The following is a 23242-nucleotide window of genomic DNA, read 5'->3' as shown; positions in this document are numbered from 1 at the left end:
TCCAGGGCCCTAGTCCCTCATTCTCCGGACTGGAGAGTCCAGGCCTAGGTCCTCTTCTGCATCTCCCTGAGAATGAGTGGGGCACCCAACCCCCTGTTCCCTCAGCTCACAGGAGTCCAGGCTGCCAGCCTCAGAGTCCCAGAATCCGGGAGTCCAAGGGTGAACCCAGTTGCCCAATGTGGGTTTCACGAAGCAGGTTGTGCCATCCGTGGCCCTGGTGGAACCGGTCTGGCTGAGCTGACAAGTAGGGGGCCCCCTTCCCATCCTAAACCTGCTGTTTCCTTGCAGGCCAGCCCAGGGAGCAGGAGGGACTCAAGCTCTTGGGTGTGGCACTGTCTGGTTTGGGTGTGCTGTGTCTCCGTGTTGGTTGTGTGACTGTGAGGATTGTCATAATACATCACTCTTTTCTTTCCTCCCCCCCCCCCCCAGTACTGGGGATTGAACTCAGGTCCTTCACACTGGCCGGCATCCCCCCTCATTCCTCTACCCCTGTTTTTTGTGTGTGCGTGGTACTGGGAATCAAACTCGGGACCTTGTGCTTGTGCGGCAGGCGGCGGAACCACTGAGCTAAATCCCCGGCCCACTACCCCTCTTTATTTTTGAGACAGTCTTGCTAAATCACTAAATTGCCCAGGCTGGGCTTGAACTTGCAATCTTTTTGTCTCAGAGTGCTGGGATTGCAGTGCCACTATTCCCACAACAGTACTTCTTTGCATAGCTTCTGTGGTTGGCGGTGTGACATGTGATGGGCGTCTTCTGTCTTTGTGTCACATTACAAGTCTGTGGTTGTACACACTGTGCTCCTGTATTTGGGAATGTTCTCATTTATTGTGGCTCTGTAATTCTGACTGAATTAAGGCAGTGTTTTTTTATTGTTTGTTTGTGGGGTTTTTTTGGGGGGGTACTGGAGATTGAATCTAAGTCCTTTGGACTGAGCCATATTCCCAGCCTTTTAAAATTTTTATTTTGAAACAGATTCTCACCAAGTTCCTAAATTGTCTGGGCTGAGCTCAAACTTGCTGATCCTCCTGCCTCAGCTTCCCAGAGTGCTAAGATTATAGGCACCATTCTCAGCTAAGGGAACAATTATTTTATTGAGAAGTAGTCTTATGTGATGGACTCTAGAGCCAGAAAACCTGGGTTGAAATCCCAACTGCATGTTTTTTGAGACAGTCTTACTATGTAGCCCATGAACTCATGATCCTTCTGCCTCAGCCTTCCAAGTGTTGAGATCACAGACATGTGTCGTCATGCCCAGCTTCAACTGCCTCTCACTGGCTGTGAGACCTCAGACAGTTCACCAAACTTCTCTACATCTCAGTTTTCCCATCTGAAAAATGGGCTTTTTGCAAATAAAGTTGTCGAGAGGATTAAATGAGTTAATTCGTGTGAAGGGCTTAGAATTAATTGTGCCTTGGGCCGGGGATTTAGCTCAGTGGTTTCTCTGCCTGCTTCGCAAGCTCGAGGACCCGAGTTCGATCCCTGGTACCAAAAAAAACAAAAACAAAGAATTAATTGTGCCTGGCATATAAGAAACATTCTGTGTCTGTGATGATGATGGTGCTGATTACGTTCTGTTAGTTGCTGAAGATACAAATGAACAAAATCAAGTCTTTGTTTACAGTTCTTCTGGCAGGGACTGGCCAGTGGTCTGTTGGTGGCTGAGAATAGAGTCACACAGTGTGGAATAGGGTATTTCTGTCAGTGCAGGTAATTCAGTGCCTATGTTTCTGTTTGTGCTCATAGGTGATTATATGTGTTCTCAGTGTATATCTGATTATGTGGGTGCAAATGTAATATCACACCTAACATGTATTCTGAGAACACGTTTAGTCTAATATTGCATTTCTGACTTTGAGATGCTGGGAGTGTGGCTATATTTGGAGTCTTGTGAAACTCTCCTCTAGCCACTCCCTTACTTGTCCCCACGGGTGACCCTGGAAGGCTGATGCCTTCCAAAACAAGCTTCAGTTTCTGCCTTTTGGGGCTGGTGGCCCCAGTGGTTTCAGGAGAAGCACAAGGGTAAAAGGGAAGGTGGAAAGAGACTGAGGCCCGGGAGAGGCTGACAAGTGTGATTGTGACACAGAGGGATGGGGTGGGGTAGGGACAGAGGAAGAGCTGCCCAGAGAGATGAGGATGTGGACGCTGCTTCATTCCATAAGCATTTGCAGAGCCTCTGCAAGGGGTCAGGACCTCTAGGGGGCATCAGTTCAAGGTCTAGTGTAAAGAAGAAAGATCCAGAGAGTCCTGGAAGACCTACCAGGAAGTTGTTGTTGCCCAGGACAGTTCTGAGTAGATGCAGAGATGGGGAAGAAGAGGGAGGGCCCCACTCACCCCCCAGTCCTCCTGAGGCCTGACCTTTCCAGATAAAGAACAGAGACCATGAGGGAAAGGACCTCCCAGGCTGGGGGCACCCCCATGATTCATTTTCTTATCATCTCCTAATGGGATAGTGACACGCCTGCCTCTTCCTAATCACTATTTTTGATCCCGACTAGGCTTAACACCCACAGCAAGAAAGGGTGGACAAGCCTGGTATCATGGATTTAGGGAAAGAAAATACTTGGAGTCTTCTGTCCTTGGTCCTTCCTTTTCCCAGGACCCAGGAGTCCCCAGTGCCCCCTTCCCCAGGAGTCTCAGCTTTCAGACCCTCTCCTTTTTTTTTTTTTTTCAGACCCTTTCCTTTTATTCATGGTCTGCCATGTCTTCTCTCTGCACCTCTCTTTATCTCGTTGTCATTTCTATTATTTTATGTTTGGTGTCCATCCTTGGGCAGTGCTGGGGATTGAATTCAGAGCCTATGCATCAAGCTACATTTTCAGCCTTTTAAAAAAATATCTTGAGATGGGGTCTTGCTAAGTTGCCCAGGCTCGAATTTGTGATTCTCCTGCCTCAGCCTCCAGAGTGCTGGGATTACAGGTGTGTACCACTGTGCCTGGCTTAAAAAAATAAAACTCTATATCTTATTCTCTCGCACTGGACCTCAATTTTCTCAGTTGTAAAGGGAAGGTAATAATAATAATCTGTTCTCTTAGAACTGTGATGAGGAAGACGTGAAATAATTATGTAAAATGCTTAGCACAGAACCCAGGCCACAGTAAATTCAGTACAGGGGAGCTCTATTATTATTGTTGTTTTATTATTTTTATCTCTCCATTGGTATCTGTGTTTTCTTCAGTCTCTACGTGAGTCTCAAGTCTCCTCCCCTTCTGGCTTCCTTTTGCAGACAGCGCCCTGCCTCCGTTCTCCCAGGTAGGGATGCGGAACAGGCCATAGCTTCTCTGTCCTCTCCACTGCTATTGCACGCCTCACCTCGGGACTCAGAACACTTGCCTGGGGGCAAGGCTTGGCTCCAATCCCATAAATAGCCTCGTAAAATCCTGTCGTCCGAGGGCAGGCCAATGACTGTCGGGATCCAGGCGTTCCGGTCCCAAGACATCAATATTTCAGGTTCCCAGTCCCTCCTCTCCCAGGCCCACAAGTCGGGACCTCTCCCCTCATCCCTCCCCACCTTGTTTCCTAAGAACCCTGCCTCTTCAGGATCGAGGAATCTGGGCTCTCCAGTCTCATCCTCCCTCAGGACCCAAGGGTAAGGCCAGCAAACAGTTTAGGTATTTGCCACCAGAAATCCCTTGCCACTCTGCGCTTGACCTCAGCCACCAGCCCCTCAGCGTCTTTAGAGGCGACGCTGACAGGCGAGGTACTTTTCCCGAGTCCAGCTGCGATAAGCTACTGAACACGTCAGTCATTGTCATCCAGCCAATAGACACCCGCTTCTCCAGGCCATTCCGGGAGCTTTCCGGACTGGGCGGGGCCCGCAGCCCAAGGCTGACAGCGATTGGTTCCTAGAGACGACAGTCCCTGACAGTTTGCCTATAGATGGGGAACCTGCCGGGTTGGCGTTCAGGTTGACTAGGAAGAGGCTTGAGCGGGCTCTCGAGGAAACGGGTTCTCCGGGTCATGCCGGATAAGCTCTTTCCAGAATGACCAGTATTGAGATTCAGGACATAGCTCAGACGGGAAGCAGAGGGGGCAGCTCAGCCAGAGCGAACCCAATTTGCTTTACTGGAGAAACAGACCAGCGATGCAGGATCTGAGACATCCATCCATCCCTTCTCCCGCCCTAAATCTGATTCTCGTCTGCCTCTGCATGCCCCGCTTATCCATCCGTTCAGCCCTTGCTCCTCTCATTAATGCCCTCACTCACTGATTCCCCTTTATAGCCACTCACTCATCCACTCACCACCTATTACTTAAGCAAGCATTTCCTGAGGGAGGCTTCTGGTGTATGAGGCCTGGTGCTGGGGTGCTGATCAAGATGAGTCAGACCTGGGCCCTGCCCTCCAGGAGCCCCAGCCTGGCAGGAAGGCAGAGACTGATGACTGATGGGCATGGGTGTGAAGGGGCCGGGGAACACAGGAGTGTCTTTTTTTTTTTTTTTTTTTTTTTTGGTACTGGGGATTGAACTCGGGTCCTTGCACTTGCAAGGCAAGCGGCGGAACCACTGAGCTAAATCCCCAGCAGGAGTGTCTTTTTTGATTTGGCGTGGTCAGGAAAGGATTTCCAGAGGAGGGACCGTTGGAGCTGGATCTTGGAGGAGGATGAGGTGCCAGGCAAAGGTGGAGAGGAAGGTGTGGGGAGGGTATTTTAATGTGAGCAAAGGCCAGGGAGGCATGCAGGAGTATTCTGTGTGCAGGTGCCCAAGCAGAAGGCCAGTCAATCCACTTTGCCAGCAGGGAAACTAAGGCTAAAAGACGATGAGGAGGTGGCTGTGGGCAGAAGCCAGGCAGAGGAGCTCCATCTCTGGGGGGTTGATGGGGGGAGCCATAGACAATTAGAGCAGGTGTGGGCCAGGTTAGGGATGGGATCAGAATGGGGGGAATGAGACTGGACACCAGTAGCCCAAGAAGTGGCTCTGAAGTGGCTCTGGATGGAGGGCAGAGGCTGAAGGCAGATTCAGGAGGCAGAGTGGATGGCCTATGGGATGAGGGGGTGTCCAGGATGAGACCTAGAGCTTTTGCTCATCTCAGGGTGAGATGGGGACAGGGAAGGGGAGCACACTGATAGTGATGGCTGTTTTGACAGAGAAGAGCTAGGGGTCCTAGGAGCTAGTCAGGGAGCTGTGTGTGGATCTGTACCCTTGGGGAAATTCTGAGCTATGGCTCCCTCCCATCACAGGCCTTGACTCAGAATTCACTTGTTGGAAACTGGGTGTGGTGGTGTACACCTGTAATCTCAGCACTTGGGAGGCTGAAGCAGTAGGATCACCAAAAATATGAGGCCAGCTGGGGCTACATAGTGAGCTCAAGTCCACCCCAAACTACATAGTGAGATCCTGTCTCAAAAACAATGAAAGAGGGCAGGGGAATTAGCTCAGTGTTGTCGCCATCTGCCTCGCAAGCACAAGGTCCCAAGTTCAATCCCCAGTACAAAAACAAAAACAAAAAAACACAAAAAACCCCACCAAAAATAAACAAACAAAAGAAGTCACTTCTTGGCTGGATGAGGGTCTCTGAAGTGAGGATCCCCTGCTTCCTTTGCATACCCCCAAGAAACTGCTTTCTTGTGCTTCCATCTCTCCCTTCCTGGCAGCATTAAAACATGTGTCATCATTCTGAAACATGCATATACCTCCCATCAAGCTCCTGCAAATGATCTGTTATCCTTTTTACTGCTAAAGTCTTTGATTCCCACTGGCTCTATCTTTTACTTTGTTTTTGTTTTTTGAGACAGGGTCTCTCTATGTAGTTTGGGCTGGCCTTGAACTCAAAATGTAGCCCAGGCTGGCCTTGAATTTGCTGTGACCCTTTTGCCTCAGCCTCTCAAGTGCTGAGATTACAGGTGTGCATCACCACACCCTGCAATATGTCTTACTTTCTACTCCCTCTCCAGCCCACCACATCTAGCTGTCCCCTCCTAGGCCCCTGCAAGGGCTCTGGATAAAGTCTCTGAGATCACCTGCTCATTGCTGAGGCCGAAGGATAACATTTCAGTCCTCCTTTGTCACAGAGTACTCCCTCTAGCCTGAAACTCCCTTCTTCCCTGGCTCAGATGGCGTCTTCCCTCTACATCTGCTCCCCAGAACCCTCCAGCACTCCCTCCCCAATGCATACCCTATTCCTGGGGCCCATGCGGCTCAGGGTTCTCTGTCCTGATCTTCCTCTAGTCCTACCTGCTCATTCTTCCTAGGAAGGTTCCAGTCTCTTGGCCCTAGGCAGAAGTGAATGAGTGCCCACTCCACCCTCTGCTGCTCCCTGGATATCCCTAGGAAACCTTTTATCTCATGTCAAAATTGGCTCTGTCTCCTACACACACACAACCCTCTCCACTCAACAGAGAGACAGCCTCACTGGCCAGTAGTTCCCCTGGCCAGACCCATGTGTCATCCTGTCCCCTGCTCTTCTCTGCGAGCCCCACCTGCACTCCTACCTGAGTTAGCACTGCTTGGCCTCAGACCTTGCCTGGTCTTGTCCCCAGTCCCCTGCTTGGCCTCCAGGGTGCACTCTTTCCCTTCTCTGTTCGTCCTCTAGTACCCAAGCAGGCTCTTTCAGTGCCCAGAACTGATCCTGGCCCTTTCTTGCTCTAAGCACTTTTGGGGCTCCCCACTGACTCCAGTTATAGTTCAAATTGTATTCCAGGCCCTTCATGATCTGCCAGACCCTTGAGGGCCCTCAGGCCATTGTCCATTTTGGTCCGGCCAGATGGAGGCCTCAATGACTGCCTACTAGCTCTTCATAGCCTGACATGTTTTCTCTGCCTAGCAAGTTTACTCACCCCGAGGCCAGGCCCTGGTTACAAATCGTCTACTCCAAATGGAGGGCCTACAAGGGGTAAGACCTACAGAGTCGAAGGGCTGTTACAGCCTGGCAGAGCTTATACTTCTAGTATTTTGCTTCTGGTTTTCTGCTAACTTTGCTCCAGTTCGGTTGGGAGTGAGCTATTGGAGACTGTTTACCTTGGTGGGCCCCAACGTTGGATTTGTAGAGGGGAGTAGCCTTCCATCCGAACCAGGGAGAGGGATCCAGCTGAGACGTACGGAAGGGGCAGGAGCTGGAGCCCTGCTGTCAACCTGGATTGGGTTTTAGGAGGAGGTAGGTCTCTGTGGGAAGCCCTTCTCTCCCATTCAGGTGCTCATAGGCCAGGTTTCCTAGTTACCCGCAGCAGAGTCCGATGCTGCCCCCTGCTGGGCTGTTTTACACACCCTCACTCTATCTGAGAGAGGCCAAACTAATTAAATACTTTTATTTACAAAAAAACAAACAGATTTGCACTAGTTGGTCCGTCGCAGCAGCAGTAAAAGGCAGTGGTGGAATGCAGGTCCGGTGACAGGTGTGTGCATCCTCCTCCCCCGGGCAGGGGTCTAGCTCTGGGCCCCTGCCCCACCCCCTCACGGTCCCCTAATTTAAGGCACAGCCCGCCCTCCCGCCAGGGCCAGACGGAGGCGAGGCACCGACCCATTTAACCACTGAGGCCTCACAGATGGGAACAAGGTCTTTAGTGTCGTCCCCAGAGGCCCCATCTCCCGGCGAGGCCCACCCCAGTCCCGGCTCAGCTCAGGGCTGGGGCGCAGCGGGCGGAGTGAGGATGAGGCGGATGCGCTCCACGCACAGCTGGGCGGCCTGTTGAGTCTCTCGGCACAGCGAAGCCAGGCTCAGGAAGCCGTGTGGGAGGTCCTCCACCACGTGCAGCGTCACCGGCTGGCCCACCTCGCGCAGTCGCCGAGCGAACATGACCGAGTCGTCCAGCATGGGGTCCAGCGCACACGCCTGCGGGACGCACAGGTGGGGGGCACCGACGGTGGTGGATGTGGGGGGCGGGGTTAGGAGTGAATGGAGGAAGAGGCGGAGGTGGAAAAAGGGGGAGAGATGCGTTTAACTCAGTTCCCTGCCCTTTGCCCAGCCTCCCCCCACCCAGAGAGCCTCCTTTCTTACACTCTTGAAGCCCCTGCCTTTGACTCTCCACTCCGGCTCCTCCCAGCCCCCTGCACAGCGCTCCACCCGCCCTGGTCTAACTGCGATGTTCCCAGTACCACACTCACTACGATGTGCACAGGCGGCAGGGTCTTGAGCATGTGGTCAGGGGCCAGCAGAGGCGACATGAAGGGGTTCTTGACGATGGGCACCGAGTACAGGGGCATGTGGATGACACCCTGGCTGGAGCGCCGAGGGTGGAAACCCTCGGGGAAGGTGGCTCTGCTGCCAAGGCCTCTGTCCTTGGTGCTCGCCCCTTCTTTGGCCCCAGCCTCTTCTTGTGCGTCCTCAGACCGCAGAAAGAAGTTGACATCAGACGGTGTGGAGGGGCCAAGTGTCTCCAGGGACTGTGACATCTCGGACATCTTGGGGGTGTCTGACGACTCGGAGCTGCTCTTCAGGCTCAAGTCTGTCAGCGCCTTGAGGGAATCTGTCCCCAGTGGGCTCTCTGGTTGGGCCAGGGCAGCGTCCGACACACTTCGGCGCATTGTCTCTGTGGGAGAGGCAGGGGCAGAGTCAGGGGCCGGATAGGGCCACAGACCAGCCTGGGTGTGTTAGCTGGGTGTGCAGGTGGCAGATAAGGAAGGTCAGCGGCTTGTGGAGGAGGTGCTGTACCCATCTGCAGTTGTGCAGGCCTAGGACATTTCCCCAGACTGCCCTGGGGACGGGTAAGGAGTGTCCCAGGCGACCATTTCAACAGGGAGTCCCATGGTGGTCTTGGAAGCGGGACTGCTTTCTAGCACAGGCTGTGTGTGTGTGACAGGGAAGGGCAAGTCAGTGTACTTCTGGGAACCTCCATTTCTTCCTTTGTACAAAGGAGATAGAAACAGCCTCACTCAAAGGAAGTTAGAATGTAAAAACTCAGTGGGATATATGGGATTAAGTACAGCACTGACGCCCTGTGGAGGTCACAGTGTATCAGTATTAAGGTTTTACTGCCAGGCTTGCTCTGTTCCAGCGCCTCCAGCCCCAGCAGGAAGTCCGCCAAGCTTTTTATGGCCACTTGATATAAAGGGTGTGAATGCATCCAAATGTCCAAAATAGTGAGTGGGCCCACATGGCTTGAGAAAAGGTTCTGTTCACAGGGAGCTAACAAGAGTCTCCAGGGCATATTAGTTTCCCAGGGATTCTATACCTGTAGCCCCATGGATCTGTTCCCAAAAGTTTCTTTCATGTTTTTCAGTTTTATCTCTTCTCTTTTGCATGATCAGGCAAACACATGCCCAAGTGATACTAAAGGTAACTTTTTGGCTCACCCAGTGTGTCCACCTTGGCCCCAGCTCTATTAACTTTGTCATACTGCTTACCCCTAGGGCATGGACGCTACATTTCAGTTTTTATACTTGTCTTTATCAATCCATGAGGCCAAAATGCAAGAGAATATGAGAAACACTGCATTAAGTGCTGTGAGCCAGAGACTTATCGGAATGGAATTGTTGACATAGGGCATTGGGGACCAACATCTTCCAAGAGTACCTGCTGTGTGCCAGGCATTGTGCTGGGCATTTGACACCATGGGGACATGTAGTCTTCACAATGACACAACAAGGCAGGCACTCTTGTTGAACCCACTTCACAGAGGAGCAAGCCAAAGCTCACAGATATTGTGACTTGCCCACATGACCCAAGAACCAGCAAGTCACCATGGAGCAGGATGGTCCAGAGTATGTGCCTCCAGGGGCTGCCCTTGTCACCTCTATCCTACAAGAAAGCTTCAATGTGCAATGGTCCAGGTGCCTCAAATTCAATTTCCTTTTAACTCTCTCTGGATGTATATATTTGCATCTGTTTGAAGATTCTAAAATTAAAATTCCATTCAATTGGAATAATTTTCTGAATAACTGGAACTGCATCTACTTTTGAATGTACTATTCCTGTTATTCAGAAAATACCGTGGATGTACTAGCGGTAGAAAATGAATTGGTTGTGCTTTAAAATCCTTTAAAAGTTATGGTGGGGAAAAGGGGGTCTCCAGACGGAAGTGATTTTTGGCTGCCTGAGGGTCCTGGCACCCACTCAAGACTGGGACTCTCTACTTTCCAGGGTTTGTACGATCCCTTGATCTCCCCATCCTGGCTCCCAGGCCAGCTGCTGGGGGTCTGAGGCCTGTGTACCCCTGTCAGAAGTCTGGAAAGAATTGAGGAGGGCAGGACTCTCACCTGAGAGACTCGGGTGGAGATTTGGGGACTGGAAATCAGGACATATAGCATATATCTTCTGAGTCATTTCTCAGGGTGTGGGCTGGGTGAGGCTGTTTAGAAAACAATTCCTGGAATTCTGAGATGACTCGGGGGACCAGAAGTCCTGCACTTCCCAGGATGTGAAGTGTTGTAGAAAATCAAGGCTTTGTAGTAGAACCGGGATGGTTATGGGGGCAGAGCCAACTAGGAAGGCAGTTTCTGCTTTACTGTGGGCCTGGAGGCTCATACCCTTTCCTCCCCTGGGACTTCTGTTGTACCAGGCCATCCTTCCTGACCACTCTGGCTGGGTGTGTTAGGGGAGGTGGTCACTCACCTGCTACAGGCACCTGTGTCTTCTGGGACTTGTGCCCCCTCAGCTCCAGGAAGGAGTTGAGCCAGGAGGAGGCGCCCAGGCGGAGGTCTCTGAGGAGCAGGGATGTGTCCCGCCGCACTAGCCCCATCATGCCCAGTGCCTTCTGGTCCGAGTTCGAGTGGTCTTCTGTCTCTGCACCTGCAGAATGTATGGGGGGCCGAACTTGTCTCCTTTCCAGGTGGAGAAAAACCCAGAACTTCAGGCAACTGTGATCCCAGGGGCTCAAGAATATCTGATCCATTCAAAGGGAAGAGGTCTCAGATTCCCCTGCTCTGTTCTTCCTTCCGCAGGCCCAAGACTGGGCCCCAGTCCCTGTCCCTGCAGGACCCAGGCTTCTAAGCACACCAGCCTGGCTCGGAGGATGTGGGTCTCACCTGCATAGGCGCTGACACACTTGGAGAGCACACTGAGGGGCAGCAGCGGGTCCATGAGGCTCAGAAGGCGGGAGGGAGAGGCAGCAGACTGCAGCATTGTGGCTGGGTACGCTGCCATGATGCCATCGGGCACCCGTACCCCATAGGCTGCTGCTCGAAGGGACACGGTGAAGCAGAGATTCCCACCTGCACTGTCCCCAGCAAGGCATATCCGCTCTCCTGTTGAACCTAGTTTGAAGGCAAGGCAAGGGCTTGGATATAGCCTGGCAGGCTATGCAGTCAGGGAACTGGGGAAGGAGGACAAGGAGGATCTCAAGCTCTGTGCTAGAACAGAGCTCTCAGAGGCAGGTGTGGGTTTCCCCAAGGTCTAGCAGCCTGTCATTTTAGAGACTGGCAAACTGAGACAGGGATTTGGGCCTATTTGGCTAGACAGTGGTCTACCGAAGGATCAGGATCTAAGAGAGGATTGGGAAGACTTGGACATGGAGAGACCCTGGCATCAGAAGGCTGGAGGAGCAGCAAAGGCAGGTGGCAGGAAAAGGGAGCTCAGGGTTGTTTCTGGATGGACAGTCATCAGAGGCTGGGAAGCCAAAGGCCAAGGTTCATACCAATAGCACAGAGGGCCGGGCCACAGGGCTACACTGTGTGCCAGGGCAGGGCTAACCCCGCTCTGTGCCTCGGCGTCTTCCTAATATTTTGTTATTCTAAGAAGGGCTTTGAGGAACTGCAGAAGAGGGCCAGGAAGCTGGCAGCTCAGGGACTGGGGCAACTGGGGGAGGCAAGAAGAGCCAGCAGGAGGACAGCTCTGGGGCAGGGGTGGAGGAGGAGACCAGGTGAGTGAGGGAGCAGGTGGCGGTGACGAAGGGGCTGAGGTAGAAGATGGGCATGAGTGGGGCGAGCAGGTGGCAGAGCTGCCCAGGCAGGAGGGGGAAAGGGGCAGGCAGAGGCCTTGAGGCTAAGGCTTAAGGACCTAGAGGTTTCGCTGCCCCTGCAGGACGGGCTGGGGTGGGAGCAAGAGCTGCGGCAGCAGCACCTGGGGTTTGAGGCTCACCAAGGAGGGCACAGTGCTTGATGGCCCAGCAGTAGGCGAAGAAGCATTCCTCCAGTGCTCGGGGGAAGGGCGCCTCGGGGGCCAGGGAGTAGTCGATGGAGATGATGGGAACACCCAGCTCCTGGGCCCAGGTTTTGAGGTAGGGCTCGTGGGATTTGGAGGTCTGGGCCACAAAGCCGCCACCATGGATGTGCACTACGAGGGACTGAGATCGGGGTGCCTGCTGAGGCCGGGGCCGCAGCTCCAGGCTCCATGGGCCCTCGGACTTCACCAGGCTGCTGAGTTCCTCACTGTCCTGGGGGTGAGGAGGGACGAGGTGGTGAGGCTTGGCTGGGCCTGCCTGGGCCTTATCCCTCCAAGGGGTTGTGCTCAAGAGTGACAGGACAGGGCCTGGGGGTTGTGTGTGTGAGCAGCAGGAGGAAGGAGGGCGAGAGGACAGTGGCATACAGCAGGAGGGGCATGCCGGGCTGGGGGCTCCCTGCTCCTCAGCTTGTGGCTGACGTCAGGGCCTTACCTGACCTTCACGCAGTTCATAGGAGATGAGCCTGACAAGGACAGGCCCAGGGCCTGTGTGGGCCAAAGGAGGTGAGATGGTGACTGTGAGCTTGGGGTCAGAGGTCAGTGGCATCTCAAAGGCCTCAGGCGGCAGGCTGAGTAGGCGGCTCACCCTCACAGTGGCTGACGCCATGTTGGCCAGAGACTGGTGGGAGGGAAGGGAAGGGGTGATGGGGAGAGGCTGCCTGCGAGGGTGCCCCACACTTCCCCTCCCACCCTTAGTCTTTCCCCTCATGCACTGTCCCTAGGCCTGGGGCCTGGCAGGGACCTGCTGTGGCTTCAGATGGGTCTCAGACCTCCGTGTAGTGTCCCCATCTATAATAGTTCAGGACCTTGCCTGGCCCTGTGCTCACCGACAACACTTCGATCTCTGTGATATTCCAGAAGGCTTTCCAGAAGTGCACATCCAGGTTCTGTATGATCCGCTCAAATTCGGCCCCACGAAGCTCTGGGTCGATGGCAAAGCGGCCACTGGTGAAGAGTGAGCTGGCGGTCACACCTGGGGGTCGGGAAGGGCATCAGGGAGCCCCAGCAGGTCAGGCTGCTGCACAGGGCTGGGGAGAAGGGACCGGCAGGGAGTCTGTGGGCAGGGCCCAGCCAGCACTCACCGAGGCCTGTCTCGTTACGCTTGTAATGCTCCCCGAAGGACACCAGCCCAATGGAGATGGTCTGCAGGAATGGTCGGATGGCAGGCGTGAACTGTGGAGAGACGATAGTCACCCACCTGCCCAGCACAGGGCAGTAGTGAGGGGCAGAGGTGTGTGTGTGAGACATATTCATTCAGGAAGCATTTCCTGAGCTCCTGTGTGTGCTGGGCACAGCTCTGGCTCCTTCATAGACCTGGTTTTCTTAAAGGGAAGAGAAGTGATAAGCAAATAAATGAAGACATGCAACAGTATCAAGGAGTACACATGATCTAGGCAGAGACAGCAGGTGGAGGGGCCGCAGTGATGAATAGGGCCAGAGGGGTCTAATGAGGGGAGGGCGCGCACAGCACAGGGCACAGGGAGTGCAAAGCTCTGGGCCAGGCCGTACTGGGCTCGGGCAGTGAGGGGAGGCCAGAGGGCCAGCGTGGCTGGATCAGTAAGCGGGGGAGACGTGGGTCAGGTAGGGCTGACGTTAAGAAGCCTGCCTTTCCTTGTAGTGTTAGGGGAGCCACTGGAGGCCTGTGAGCTGGGAGGTAATATGACGCAGGGATCTCCTAGAAGGGCAAGGGACACAGTAGGGGTCAGTTTTAGGGTGGCAGGAGGACAGATGTGGGGAGATGGCCAGAGAAAGCCTGATAGGTACTGGGATGTTGAGGCAAAAAGCCAGATGGGAGACTGTCTGAGGTTCAGAGACAGGGACAGATGGCTGCCATAGAGAAATGGGGAGACAGCATCCCAGAGAGTGGACCAGAAGTTAGGAAGACAATGGGGCGGCAGGATCGGAGCAAGCAAAGCTGGAGGAGGTTGAGTCAAGGGGCAGGGAGGGTTCTTCTGTTCATTCTGCAAACACTGCCCACGGCCCTGCAGCATGCTGCACACTAGGCAGGGCTGGGAAGTGACCGGGATGAGGAGGCATCTGTCCTCCCAGGGGCTGACATTTTAGATGGGGAGGCTGGGCCCTCAGAGAGAAGCTGTCAGCTGGCTCTGGCCCTGCCCCTGGCTGTGGGCCCAGCAGGCTAAAGAGCACCGGGGTGCCTGACCATAGTGGGTGGGATACTGGTTTAGGCAGTTCAGGATCTTTTTCTCGTGACTCCAATGTCACTCCCAGGACACGGGGAGGGCCTGGCTGGCTCTGCTGAGCTGACAGTGTCTGCATACTCAGCTTGAGTGAGGGAAGTTTCCAGACTTCCAGGCTGAGTTGTGGAGGTCAGGCTGATGCTCAGGGAAGCCTGGAGTGGCAGGGTCGGCTAGGGAGGCTGAGAGACTGCTGAGCTTATCTATCACTGAGGTGGAGAAAGGCCCAGAGAGGGTGGGAAGGACTGTAAGATCACACAGCCTCAGACTGTCCTATTGGGGTTCCCAGGTACAACTAGTGGTGGTGGTAGGGGAGCTGGCACTGACCCCAGACAGGGAGAGGATGGGTCTCTGCTCTGAGCCTGATGCCCCAAGTTCCCCCAATTTCCAAATCCCCGGATCACTTTTTACCTAAGTCTGACAGCCTTCAGCTGCCTCGCTTTCTGTGTGTTGATGAGCTCTGTCTCTCTGAGGGTGCTGTGGGACGAGCAGAGGGTAGGGGAAGGCCTACAGGGAGGAGCGTGGGCACCATCAGGTCCTCCTCACTTCCTCTGATGGGCTTGTTGGTCCCCTGAGGGCTGCCTGAACATCCTGATTCCACCACCACTTGAAAGAGGACTGGGTCTGGCAGCTGTGGGCTGGCTCCCTCCCCCCCTCCCTCCAGAGCCCCAGTGGTGTGACTCCGGGGGCACACTGTACGGAACAGGCCTCTTGAACAATGCTGACCCTCCTCTTAAGGGTCTCAAACTCAAGGGACTTCTGGGGCCAGATGGGTAACATCAAATGACTCTCCTGAGTGTCAGGCAACAGAGAATAGTGGGGATGCTGGGGAAAAAAGCTGTGCTAGCTCTCCGTACGTGGTCGATATGGTCCAAGGCTATGAATCTGAGGCTCCCAGTCCAGCTCTGAGCTCCAGCCAACTTCCCCTTTCTGTTCCCTGAATCCAATAATACTGACCACTGTGGCTACTCTGCTCTACTACCGGGCCAGGTTAGGAGCAACCAGTGCCTTTACCGTGGGCCCAGAGGGACCCGGAGCAGGGGGCTCACCTGGAAGCCCAGGCAGCGGCCATAGAAGCAGCCTTTATGCAGTGTGACATACTCGCGCAGGAACTCAGCGGTGAGCCCCTCATCTCCCTCAAAGAACAGCCCCCCTGGCCGGTTGGTGGCCAGCAGATGCTGGGCATAGTAGGTCAGAGCGCGGAGCTGGGTGAGGGCAACCAGGTAGGCCTCCAGTTCAGCCAGGTTGTGGCTGGTGCGGAAGAAGATGCTGTGGCGGTTGGAGGCCACGTAGCGGGATTTATGGAGCAGGTGTGCCAGGCAGCAGCGGGCTGTGTGCACCAGACTGCGGTACCCATTGGCTGGTGTCTCTGGGTCCAGGTCAAAGAGATGCGCCACACCTAGCAGGCGGACCAGGGCTGGCTCTAGCCCCAGTGCCTGCTCTCGAACACCTGCAAAAACACTCGTCAGCCGCCGTGCTGTCTCCCCAGGACCCTGGCTCGAGAAGAAGGCCATGTTGTCTTCTGCTAGAGTCACCAACGTCTGTGTCATTGTGCGGAGGTCCATGGTGTGCATGAGCCGGGAGGCTGTGGGCAGGTGAGGAGGCCTGTTAGCCCTGGCTGGGGTCACCCCTTGCTTGGCTGGGCCAAGTCCAGGCCCTGTGTCTCCTCTCTCAGGCTCGGCATTCGACCCCTGGCCCTCAGCCTCTTCACACTTGGAGGCCCAAGACTCCAGCCCCCTCCTCCCTCACACTCAGAAGGTTCCCCCTCATCTCCAGGACTCTAGGGCCTCATCCCTCTCCTTCCTTAACACCAGTGAGTCCAAGTCCCCAGTAACTTTCTTCCTTTTCAGAAGCTGGGTTTCAGCCCTCTGTCTCCTCTTCCCGCAGACCTAGGAATCCAGGCCCTAGATTCCACCTCTTCAGGACTCAGGAGTCCCTGCTTTCTCTTATTGGTGACTCAGAAACCTGCTGTCTTTGGCCATCCCCTCTCTCTTGGACCCAGGAGTCCAGACATGCCCACAACAATCTAGTTTCTTAAGCTGGGAGTAGTGGCGTGTGTTTGTAATCCCAGGAATCCAGAAGGCTGAGGCAGGAGGATTACAAAATCAAACCCAGCCCGGGTAACTTAGTGAGAGACCCTGTCACAAAATAAAAAATAAGCCCAGGTGTGGTGGCGTAGGCCTGCAATCCTAGCACTCAGGAGGCTGAGGTAGGAGGATGGCCATGAGTTTAGGTCCACCCTGGGCTACACACTGAGACTCTATCTTAAAAAACAAAAACAAAGGGCTCAGTGGTTCTGCTGCCTGCCTCACAAGCATAAGGTCCTGAGGTTGATCCCCAGTACCAAAGCAAAACAAAACAAAACAACAACAACAACAAAACAAAAATTCCCCCTCAAAATAAATAAATAAAAGGCTGGGATGTAGCTCAGTGTGAAAGCCCTGGGTTCAATACCCGCCCCCCCCCAAAAGAAAACAAAAAAAGAAACCTGATTTTCTAGCATTTGTATCTCCCCTATGACCCAGGAGTCCGCCTCTCCCCTCTTCCGTCCAGGGATTCAGGAGTTCAGGCACCTGACTCCCTTTATTTTCCTGGGACCCAGGGCTCCTTCTCCTTGGTTCCAAGAAGTCTGGACTCCCAGCTGGTCCCTACCTCAAGACCCAGGAGTCCAGCCCCCCCCCCCCCCCCCCGCACCTTTCCTTCTTAGGCCCATAGGCTCTTCCTCTCCAACAATATTTGGGAGCATTTAGCACCTGTCCGCCCATTCCCATCTCCCAGGACCCTGCTCCCCATGCCCCACAGCCCTTCTAAACCTAGGAGTTTGTAATTCTAGCCTTCACTGATGACTCACTCCTGTCCTCCAGCCTGGAAGTGGAAAACCCTCCAAACTCCAGCTCTTTCCTGTTCCCCTGTGGAGTCCTCAAAGCTCCGAATCACTTCTTCAGCGAGGCTCCTTGGCCTTTGCGCCTGTCCAGTTAGATTGCATGGCCAGCCCTGCTCCCATCTGGAATATGAGTATCTATCACCACCACTGACCTTGAGTTTCCTCTGTGCCAGATCCTGTGCTCCAGCTTTCTGTGGGTTTGTGCATTTAGTGCCTGAGCGCTCTGAGATCCAGACTGTCTATGCTCAAATCTCTATGGCTGCTAGCATCCCTGCTTTATAGGACAGGGAACAGCCTCAGAGTGCTTCAGCAAGGAGCTGGAGGGTGCACAGAGAGTGGCAGCACTGAATCAAACCCAGATCTCTGGGTGCAGGGCTGCTGCATATGCTGGTCTTCACCCCAAGACTCTGGAGGCCGGGTCTCTAGCTCTGGTCCTCAAAACTTGCCTGGATTACTTCTGACTCCCTATGCTTCAGGTCCTGCTATATTCCCCCTAGGATCCCTGTCCTCCCCAGGCACTCAGGCCACCCTGGTTTTTGGATAGCCTTGACAAGCTGTCTTTGCCCCCTTGGTGGGGATGCTACCATATGCTCACAGGACTCTCCTTTCCTGAAGCTTGGGGGCCTACCTTGCTCCTGATCCCCCGTGCCCCCAGAAGAAGGTGTCTCACTTCCCTTCCAGGTCCTGGGCTCAGACAGCAACCTTTCCTGTCTCTCAGCTGGTTGTGCACTCACCCCTCCCAGGCCTTTTCTGAGCTGGTGCTCCCTCGGCTAGGACTGCTGGTCTGTGCTTAGTGCCAGTAGCAGCTTGGGGCCATAAATGAGGGGAGGGGCCAGTCTGCCCAGGGTGTGGCCACCCTCTCTGCCTCCCTCCCAGAAAGGACAGTGGAAACACATGCTGTAAACAGAACACAGAGTCCAAGTCCCTGCTCCTTCTGATCCCTGCCAGCCCCAGACCAACTGGGAGTCCTGTCCCAGGCTCCTCTGCCATAGACCCCAGGAGTCCAGCCCCTAACCCCTCTCCTTTAGAAGCAGGGATGCAGGGTCCGAGCCTTCTTCTCCCTCGGGACCCAGGAGTCCCCTCTCACCCAGCCAGGCCACCTCCCTCCTTCAGAATGGGTTCCAGGAGCCAAAGGCCCAGTGATCTCTGTCCCCACCCCCAGGCTGGTCCTGGCACAGGCGGCCCCAGTTGTTGGGAGAAGAGACAAAGTGGCCAGGCCTGCTTGCCCCTCTAGGGAGGACAAAAGCCGATTAAGGGCAGTGCCAATCTCAGCTAGGAGCCTGAGCCATAGGTCCTACTAGAAAGTGTTCCCACTCTGGGCAACCTGTATCTGCCACTTACCCTTCACAGCCCACCCTGCTTGGCCACCCTCACCTCGCATATGGGGAAACGGAGGAGCAGGAGACACTTCACTCAGTACACAAGTGCCTTTTCTGGCTGGCCTGTTCTTATCCTTCAGGCCTAGCTTGAAGTCCTCCCTGACTGCTCCTCCCCATCTAAGATGAGTACTCCCATTAGTTTCTCCCATAATGCTTAGCTCTTCTATATTTGTTTGTTGTTTATCTACCAGGACAGAACAAGGTTTCTTTTTTTTTGGTACCGGGGATCAAACTCGGGTCCTTGCGCTTTCGCAGCAGGCGGTGAAACCACTGACCTAAATCCCTGGCCCAGAACAAGGGTTTATAGTCATAAAGCTTACAAAGCATGGGGGTCTGGCTCTGTAGGAAGAATACAAAATTACAAACGCAAGATTAGGCAGGGGCCTGTGCAAATGCAAGGCCCTGAAGGCTCTGCATTATTTGCCTGGCTGTCGCTAAGTCCTCTTTGTCTCTGCCCTAGACTGTCATCCTCATGAGGGCAGGAGGTGGCCCCAGGGATTATCATGCACCTTAGTGGATAGTGGTGTGCGAAAAATATCTGAAGAATGAAGACGGCATGACTAGGGATAGTGGAGGCCTGTTCCTCCCCAGTGCTGCCAAACTCATGGAAAGATGGACAGACAGGGGGTTCAGGAGGCTGTTAGGATTGGTGGCTGTGACAGTGAGACAGGAGCCCAAGCCACTTGTCAGGAAATTGCAGGTGCATCTGGCTTCCACATTTGGAAACCACTTGACCACTCTGCCCACTTGGGGTGAGGGACATCCTTTATAAGCAGCCCCTTGTGGGTGTTACTTTCTTCTTTTTCTTCTTTTTGTGGTGCTGGGGATGGAACCCAGGGCCTCACACAGGCTAGGCAAGTGCTGTACCATGAGCTATAGTTGTATCCCAGGGAGGCACTTTCTGCATTTTGTGTTTGGTGAGCTTGGTCAGCTACATGGAGATGGTGGGTTGGGTCATTTTTCTGTGGCATTTGTCATTATCGAACATATTATACAACTTCCTTTTTACGTTGTTTGCTCTGTTTCCTTTACTAGATTCTAGGTCTCTGAAGGTAGGATCTTCTTTGTTTTATTCAGTCCCTGTACAGTGCTGGGTGCACTTGCTAAATATTTCCTCACACTGCTGTTTCCCCTTTCTAAATTGTCTCATTCACTTCCTCTGTGGAATAGGAGTTTTTGTGAAAGATAAGAGGAAGCCTCTAACTGAACAAGTAACATGCAGAAAGCAATGGGGAGGTGGCTGGACCCCAAACCCTGGTGACTGCAAGGCTCTGCCCTGTGCCCTGCTCCAGGCAGCTCCCTGAAGGCCTGGCTAGCTGGAAACAAGAGGAAGGGACACTGAGGTTGCCAGAAACTTGATAAGAATGCCAGGCAGAGGGCACTAGGGCCATGGGTGAACATGCAGAGGTAGGGACCAGGGGCCTGGTAGGGGTTGTTCTGCTGACTGGACACCAGCACTTTGACCTAAAAAGCTGCTGGATAACTGGATCCTGCCTGGTCTTTGGCTCCTGGGGGTGCAGCAGGGGTGAGAAGGGCAGTGAGGGAAGGATGTAGGGGCACGATGGCAATGGGCCAGGTCTAGACCCCGGGAGGGAGCCAGGGCTTCTGAAGTGTGTAGGTGTGAGATGCTGGGATCAGATGCAGGTGGGGGCGAGTGAGTCCCTCCCTCAGAGTCCACGTGAAAGAGCAAATGTGTGCCAGCACTGTTCTTTTCATGTGTGTCACAATGGAGTAACTTGTGTCATCCTCTCATGACCCAGGAAGTGGGGACCATTATCATCCTCTTTTGGCAGATGAGAAAACTGAGGTGCAGAGGTGACAGGACTACCCAGGGTCACAGAGCCAGGAAGGGGCAGCTCCAGGACAGCGCTACTGGCCTCTGAACGGGTTTCTGTGTCTTCGTTGCTCCTTCTTTCTGAGCCTCTGCTGTGTGCTTTCTTGGTAGTAAGGTGTGAGAGTGTTCACATGCAAGCATGTACACTTGTAGGTATGTGTCCTGCCTGTTTGTGGGTGTGTTGACATTTTCTCAGTCTGAATACTTCCATGTTCCTTGTGTGTCGAAGGTGTTTGAATGCAAGTGTCATGGCCTATGTATATTTCTTAGCCTGTGTCTCTCCATTTTTCTTGGCTTGTGAGCTTGTGTGGACATGTATATGTATATGTATCAATATATATACATGATTGGATGTATTCTGGTGTGGGTGTGTGTGTGGGATTTCAATCTGTCCTATATATAGCATACAGGGGGTCTTTCTAAAACATAAATGGGACCACACACTCCTAACCCTTCAATGGCTCCTTCCTGGCTCTCAGGATAAAGCACCAAATTCTGGACATGGCCTCCTGAACCAGGTAACACCCTCCTCCCTTACTCTGCTACCCCAGCTTCCTGTTACCATCCTCCCTCCCTCTCTGAGCTCCCCTGCACTGTCACGTGCTGCTTTCTCCAGCTCAAGGTCTTTGCTCATGCTGTCCTCTCTGTTCTCCCTGCCCTCTTGCTCCACAGTTAACACTTGCCCATCCTTGGGCCCAGTGTCACTTCCTTGGGAAGCCTCCCTCTTTCATTTTCTCAGGATTTTTCCTCAGTCGAACCTGTCACGCTTTATGACAATAGTGGTATCTGATTAACATCTATGTCCCCATCTCCACTGTGAGTCTGTCTTGCTTCTCACTGACAGCCTAGACCTGACACCATTAGGCATTCAGTGAATGTCTGCTGAATGACTGTGTGACCAGAACCTTGTGGGCTTGGAATCAAGGCTGGTAGCCACAAGAACTGCCAGCTCATATATGCCTTGCCTGGAGGAGGCTGGAGGTGGCCAGCTCTCCGCCTTGAGTGGCCAGATCAGAAAGCTTGGTGGCTCAGGACTTCAGTGTGGTGGTCTGGGAAAAGGGATGATCATAATGACACTGTTCTCAGCCAGTTACTGGCAAGATCAAACTGATACTAAGGACTGCTCCAGCCAGCCTGGATGCCCTTGGGGAATGGGGTGGAGTCTGATTCATGTGTCTGAAGCCTGGCACCAGAAAGGGGCTCAAGAAATAATAGGCAGGGCCAGGGATTTAGCTCAGTGGTTCCGGCGCCTGCCTCTCAAGCCCAAGGTCCTGAGTTCGTTCCCCAGTACCAAAAAAAAAAAAAGAAATAATAGGCAAATCTCATAGCTTAGGGGAATGAGCCTTTGTGAGTAGGTGGGTCTGAGTCTGTGAAGAGGAAGACACAGGGAACCCTACCCAAGCAGATTCTTTCAGACTCCTCAGACAGCCCTAAGGGAAGCATGAGTATGAATATCTCTATATTACAGTCCACACATTCCTCTGATTATTAATCCAATAAATATTTGAGTGCCTTTATGTCTGACATTATAAGCTCTGACATTATAGAGTAAACAAGGTAGACACAGCCCCACTCTTAGGGAGGTACTGTTTAGTGGGGACTAACAATAATAGTCATTTCCAATTCCCCTGAGGGCTTGCTGTGTGTCACACACTATACTTATTGAACCTCAAAGCAGTCTGGTACTACTATCATTTCGCCCATTTTAGAGCTCAGAAAGTTGAGGCAGGCAAGGAAGGAGCCTGTTGACCACTATGCCACACCTCTTAGCCTAAGGAATTGGGTCTCGAATGCCCAGGCTCTTCATCTCAGTCTGTGCTGCCTCTAGGGATGCTGTCCTGCTTGTCAGTGTCTTCTGTGATGGCAGATGCCCTCTGTCTCCAGTCTGAACTCCCAGCCTGTTTCAGCTGTGGGTTGCTCTGGAGCCAATTTTCGTTCTAACCGTCATGAATGATGCAGCCAGGTAGAAAGATAAGTTTGGGGTCCTTGAGGCTGGGGGAAGGGCACGTCAGTTTCCTTCCTGCACAGGAACTTCCCATAGGTCCTCACTGAGATTGGCAGACTCATCACTGAACCAGGACTTAATGCCTGCTTCTGCCTGGGGTTTGCATTATCTCTGTTGGTTTGTCAGTGTCTCTCCCTCTGAGATCTAGGAAACCCAGGTGAAGGCCCTGCCTTCTCTTTAAGGAGGGTAAGAAAGTTCAAAGCCAACGTGGAGCCCTTGTCGTCACCAGCTAGGCCCCAGTGGAGCCGGTCTGGTGCAGGTGGAATGACAATGAATGGATGGATAGGCTGACTAAGCGCTGGAGGACCACGCGGTGATAAGCTGCATTCCCGACTACCAGGCCCTGACTCAACCCTAAACATCCTCTTTGGGTAACAGCTGCCAAACCCTTCCCCATTTGAAAATCGTTGCTTAAACCATTTCCCAGGTAGGGAACGCGGAGCTGTTGCCCTAGGTCTCACAGCGAATACGGAACCAGAGCGTCAACCTTGAACAAAGACTCCTATTCCAGGCTGCTCCTAAGACGTCCGGTAGTTTCTATGCCCCAGTGGGACATTCTGCTCCCCCATCACTCCCTTCCCACAAAAGATCGTCCACGCTCCCCCCACGCAGGGCGGCAATGGGCTAGTCCACGGGCATCCCCCTTCTCATGGCAGTGGGTCATTCCACTCGACGTTGAGTGCCGCACGAGAGGTGCACGGTTCCTTCCGGGCTACAGCGAGCCCGTGAGCTCACCTTTGGCTTTGGCTTTTCGCCACCGCCGACGACTGCGGCTCTTCAACCCTTCTTTCTCATTCTTTGAGGCCCGGGCCCCAGCGGGTCCTGATTCCCCGGTCGACTCCATCAATTCTCCGCGGTCCCAGCGCAAGACCCAATTCCTGCCGCCCGCCAGGGCCAATCCTTACTCCACACCACC

At 53.6% G+C, this 23242-nt stretch overlaps 1 protein-coding gene across 7 annotated transcripts; it reads right to left on the bottom strand.

The window, feature by feature from the left end:
- Positions 1–7228: 7228 nt before the first annotated feature.
- On the bottom strand, positions 7229–23238 carry Lipe (lipase E, hormone sensitive type). 7 transcript variants are annotated; one of them, XM_013068618.3, is made up of 10 exons: positions 23062–23238; positions 15274–15809; positions 13112–13202; positions 12857–13002; positions 12463–12648; positions 11949–12243; positions 10898–11125; positions 10485–10661; positions 8039–8463; positions 7229–7766 (listed from the first exon to the last, which is right to left on the bottom strand). In XM_013068618.3, exons 1-10 carry the CDS (start codon positions 23168–23170, stop codon positions 7554–7556), a joined length of 2406 nt encoding a protein of 801 aa, XP_012924072.1. In that variant the 5' UTR covers positions 23171–23238; the 3' UTR covers positions 7229–7553. The 7 variants fall into 7 exon arrangements, with proteins under 7 accessions (XP_012924072.1, XP_004873067.1, XP_021106543.1 ...); XM_004873010.4 differs by having other exon boundaries at positions 15274–15674; positions 23062–23229; XM_021250884.2 differs by lacking the exon at positions 23062–23238 and adding an exon at positions 17843–18113 and having other exon boundaries at positions 15274–15674.
- Positions 23239–23242: the final 4 nt, after the last annotated feature.

This window comes from Heterocephalus glaber, unplaced genomic scaffold (genome assembly GCF_053883595.1).
Source record: "Heterocephalus glaber isolate CG9 unplaced genomic scaffold, H.glaber_assembly_v1.0 deba00001744, whole genome shotgun sequence".
NCBI classification, from domain to species: Eukaryota; Metazoa; Chordata; class Mammalia; order Rodentia; family Bathyergidae; genus Heterocephalus; species Heterocephalus glaber.
The sequence above is the reverse complement of the archived record's forward strand: the minus strand, read 5'-3'. Positions and strand labels throughout refer to the sequence as shown.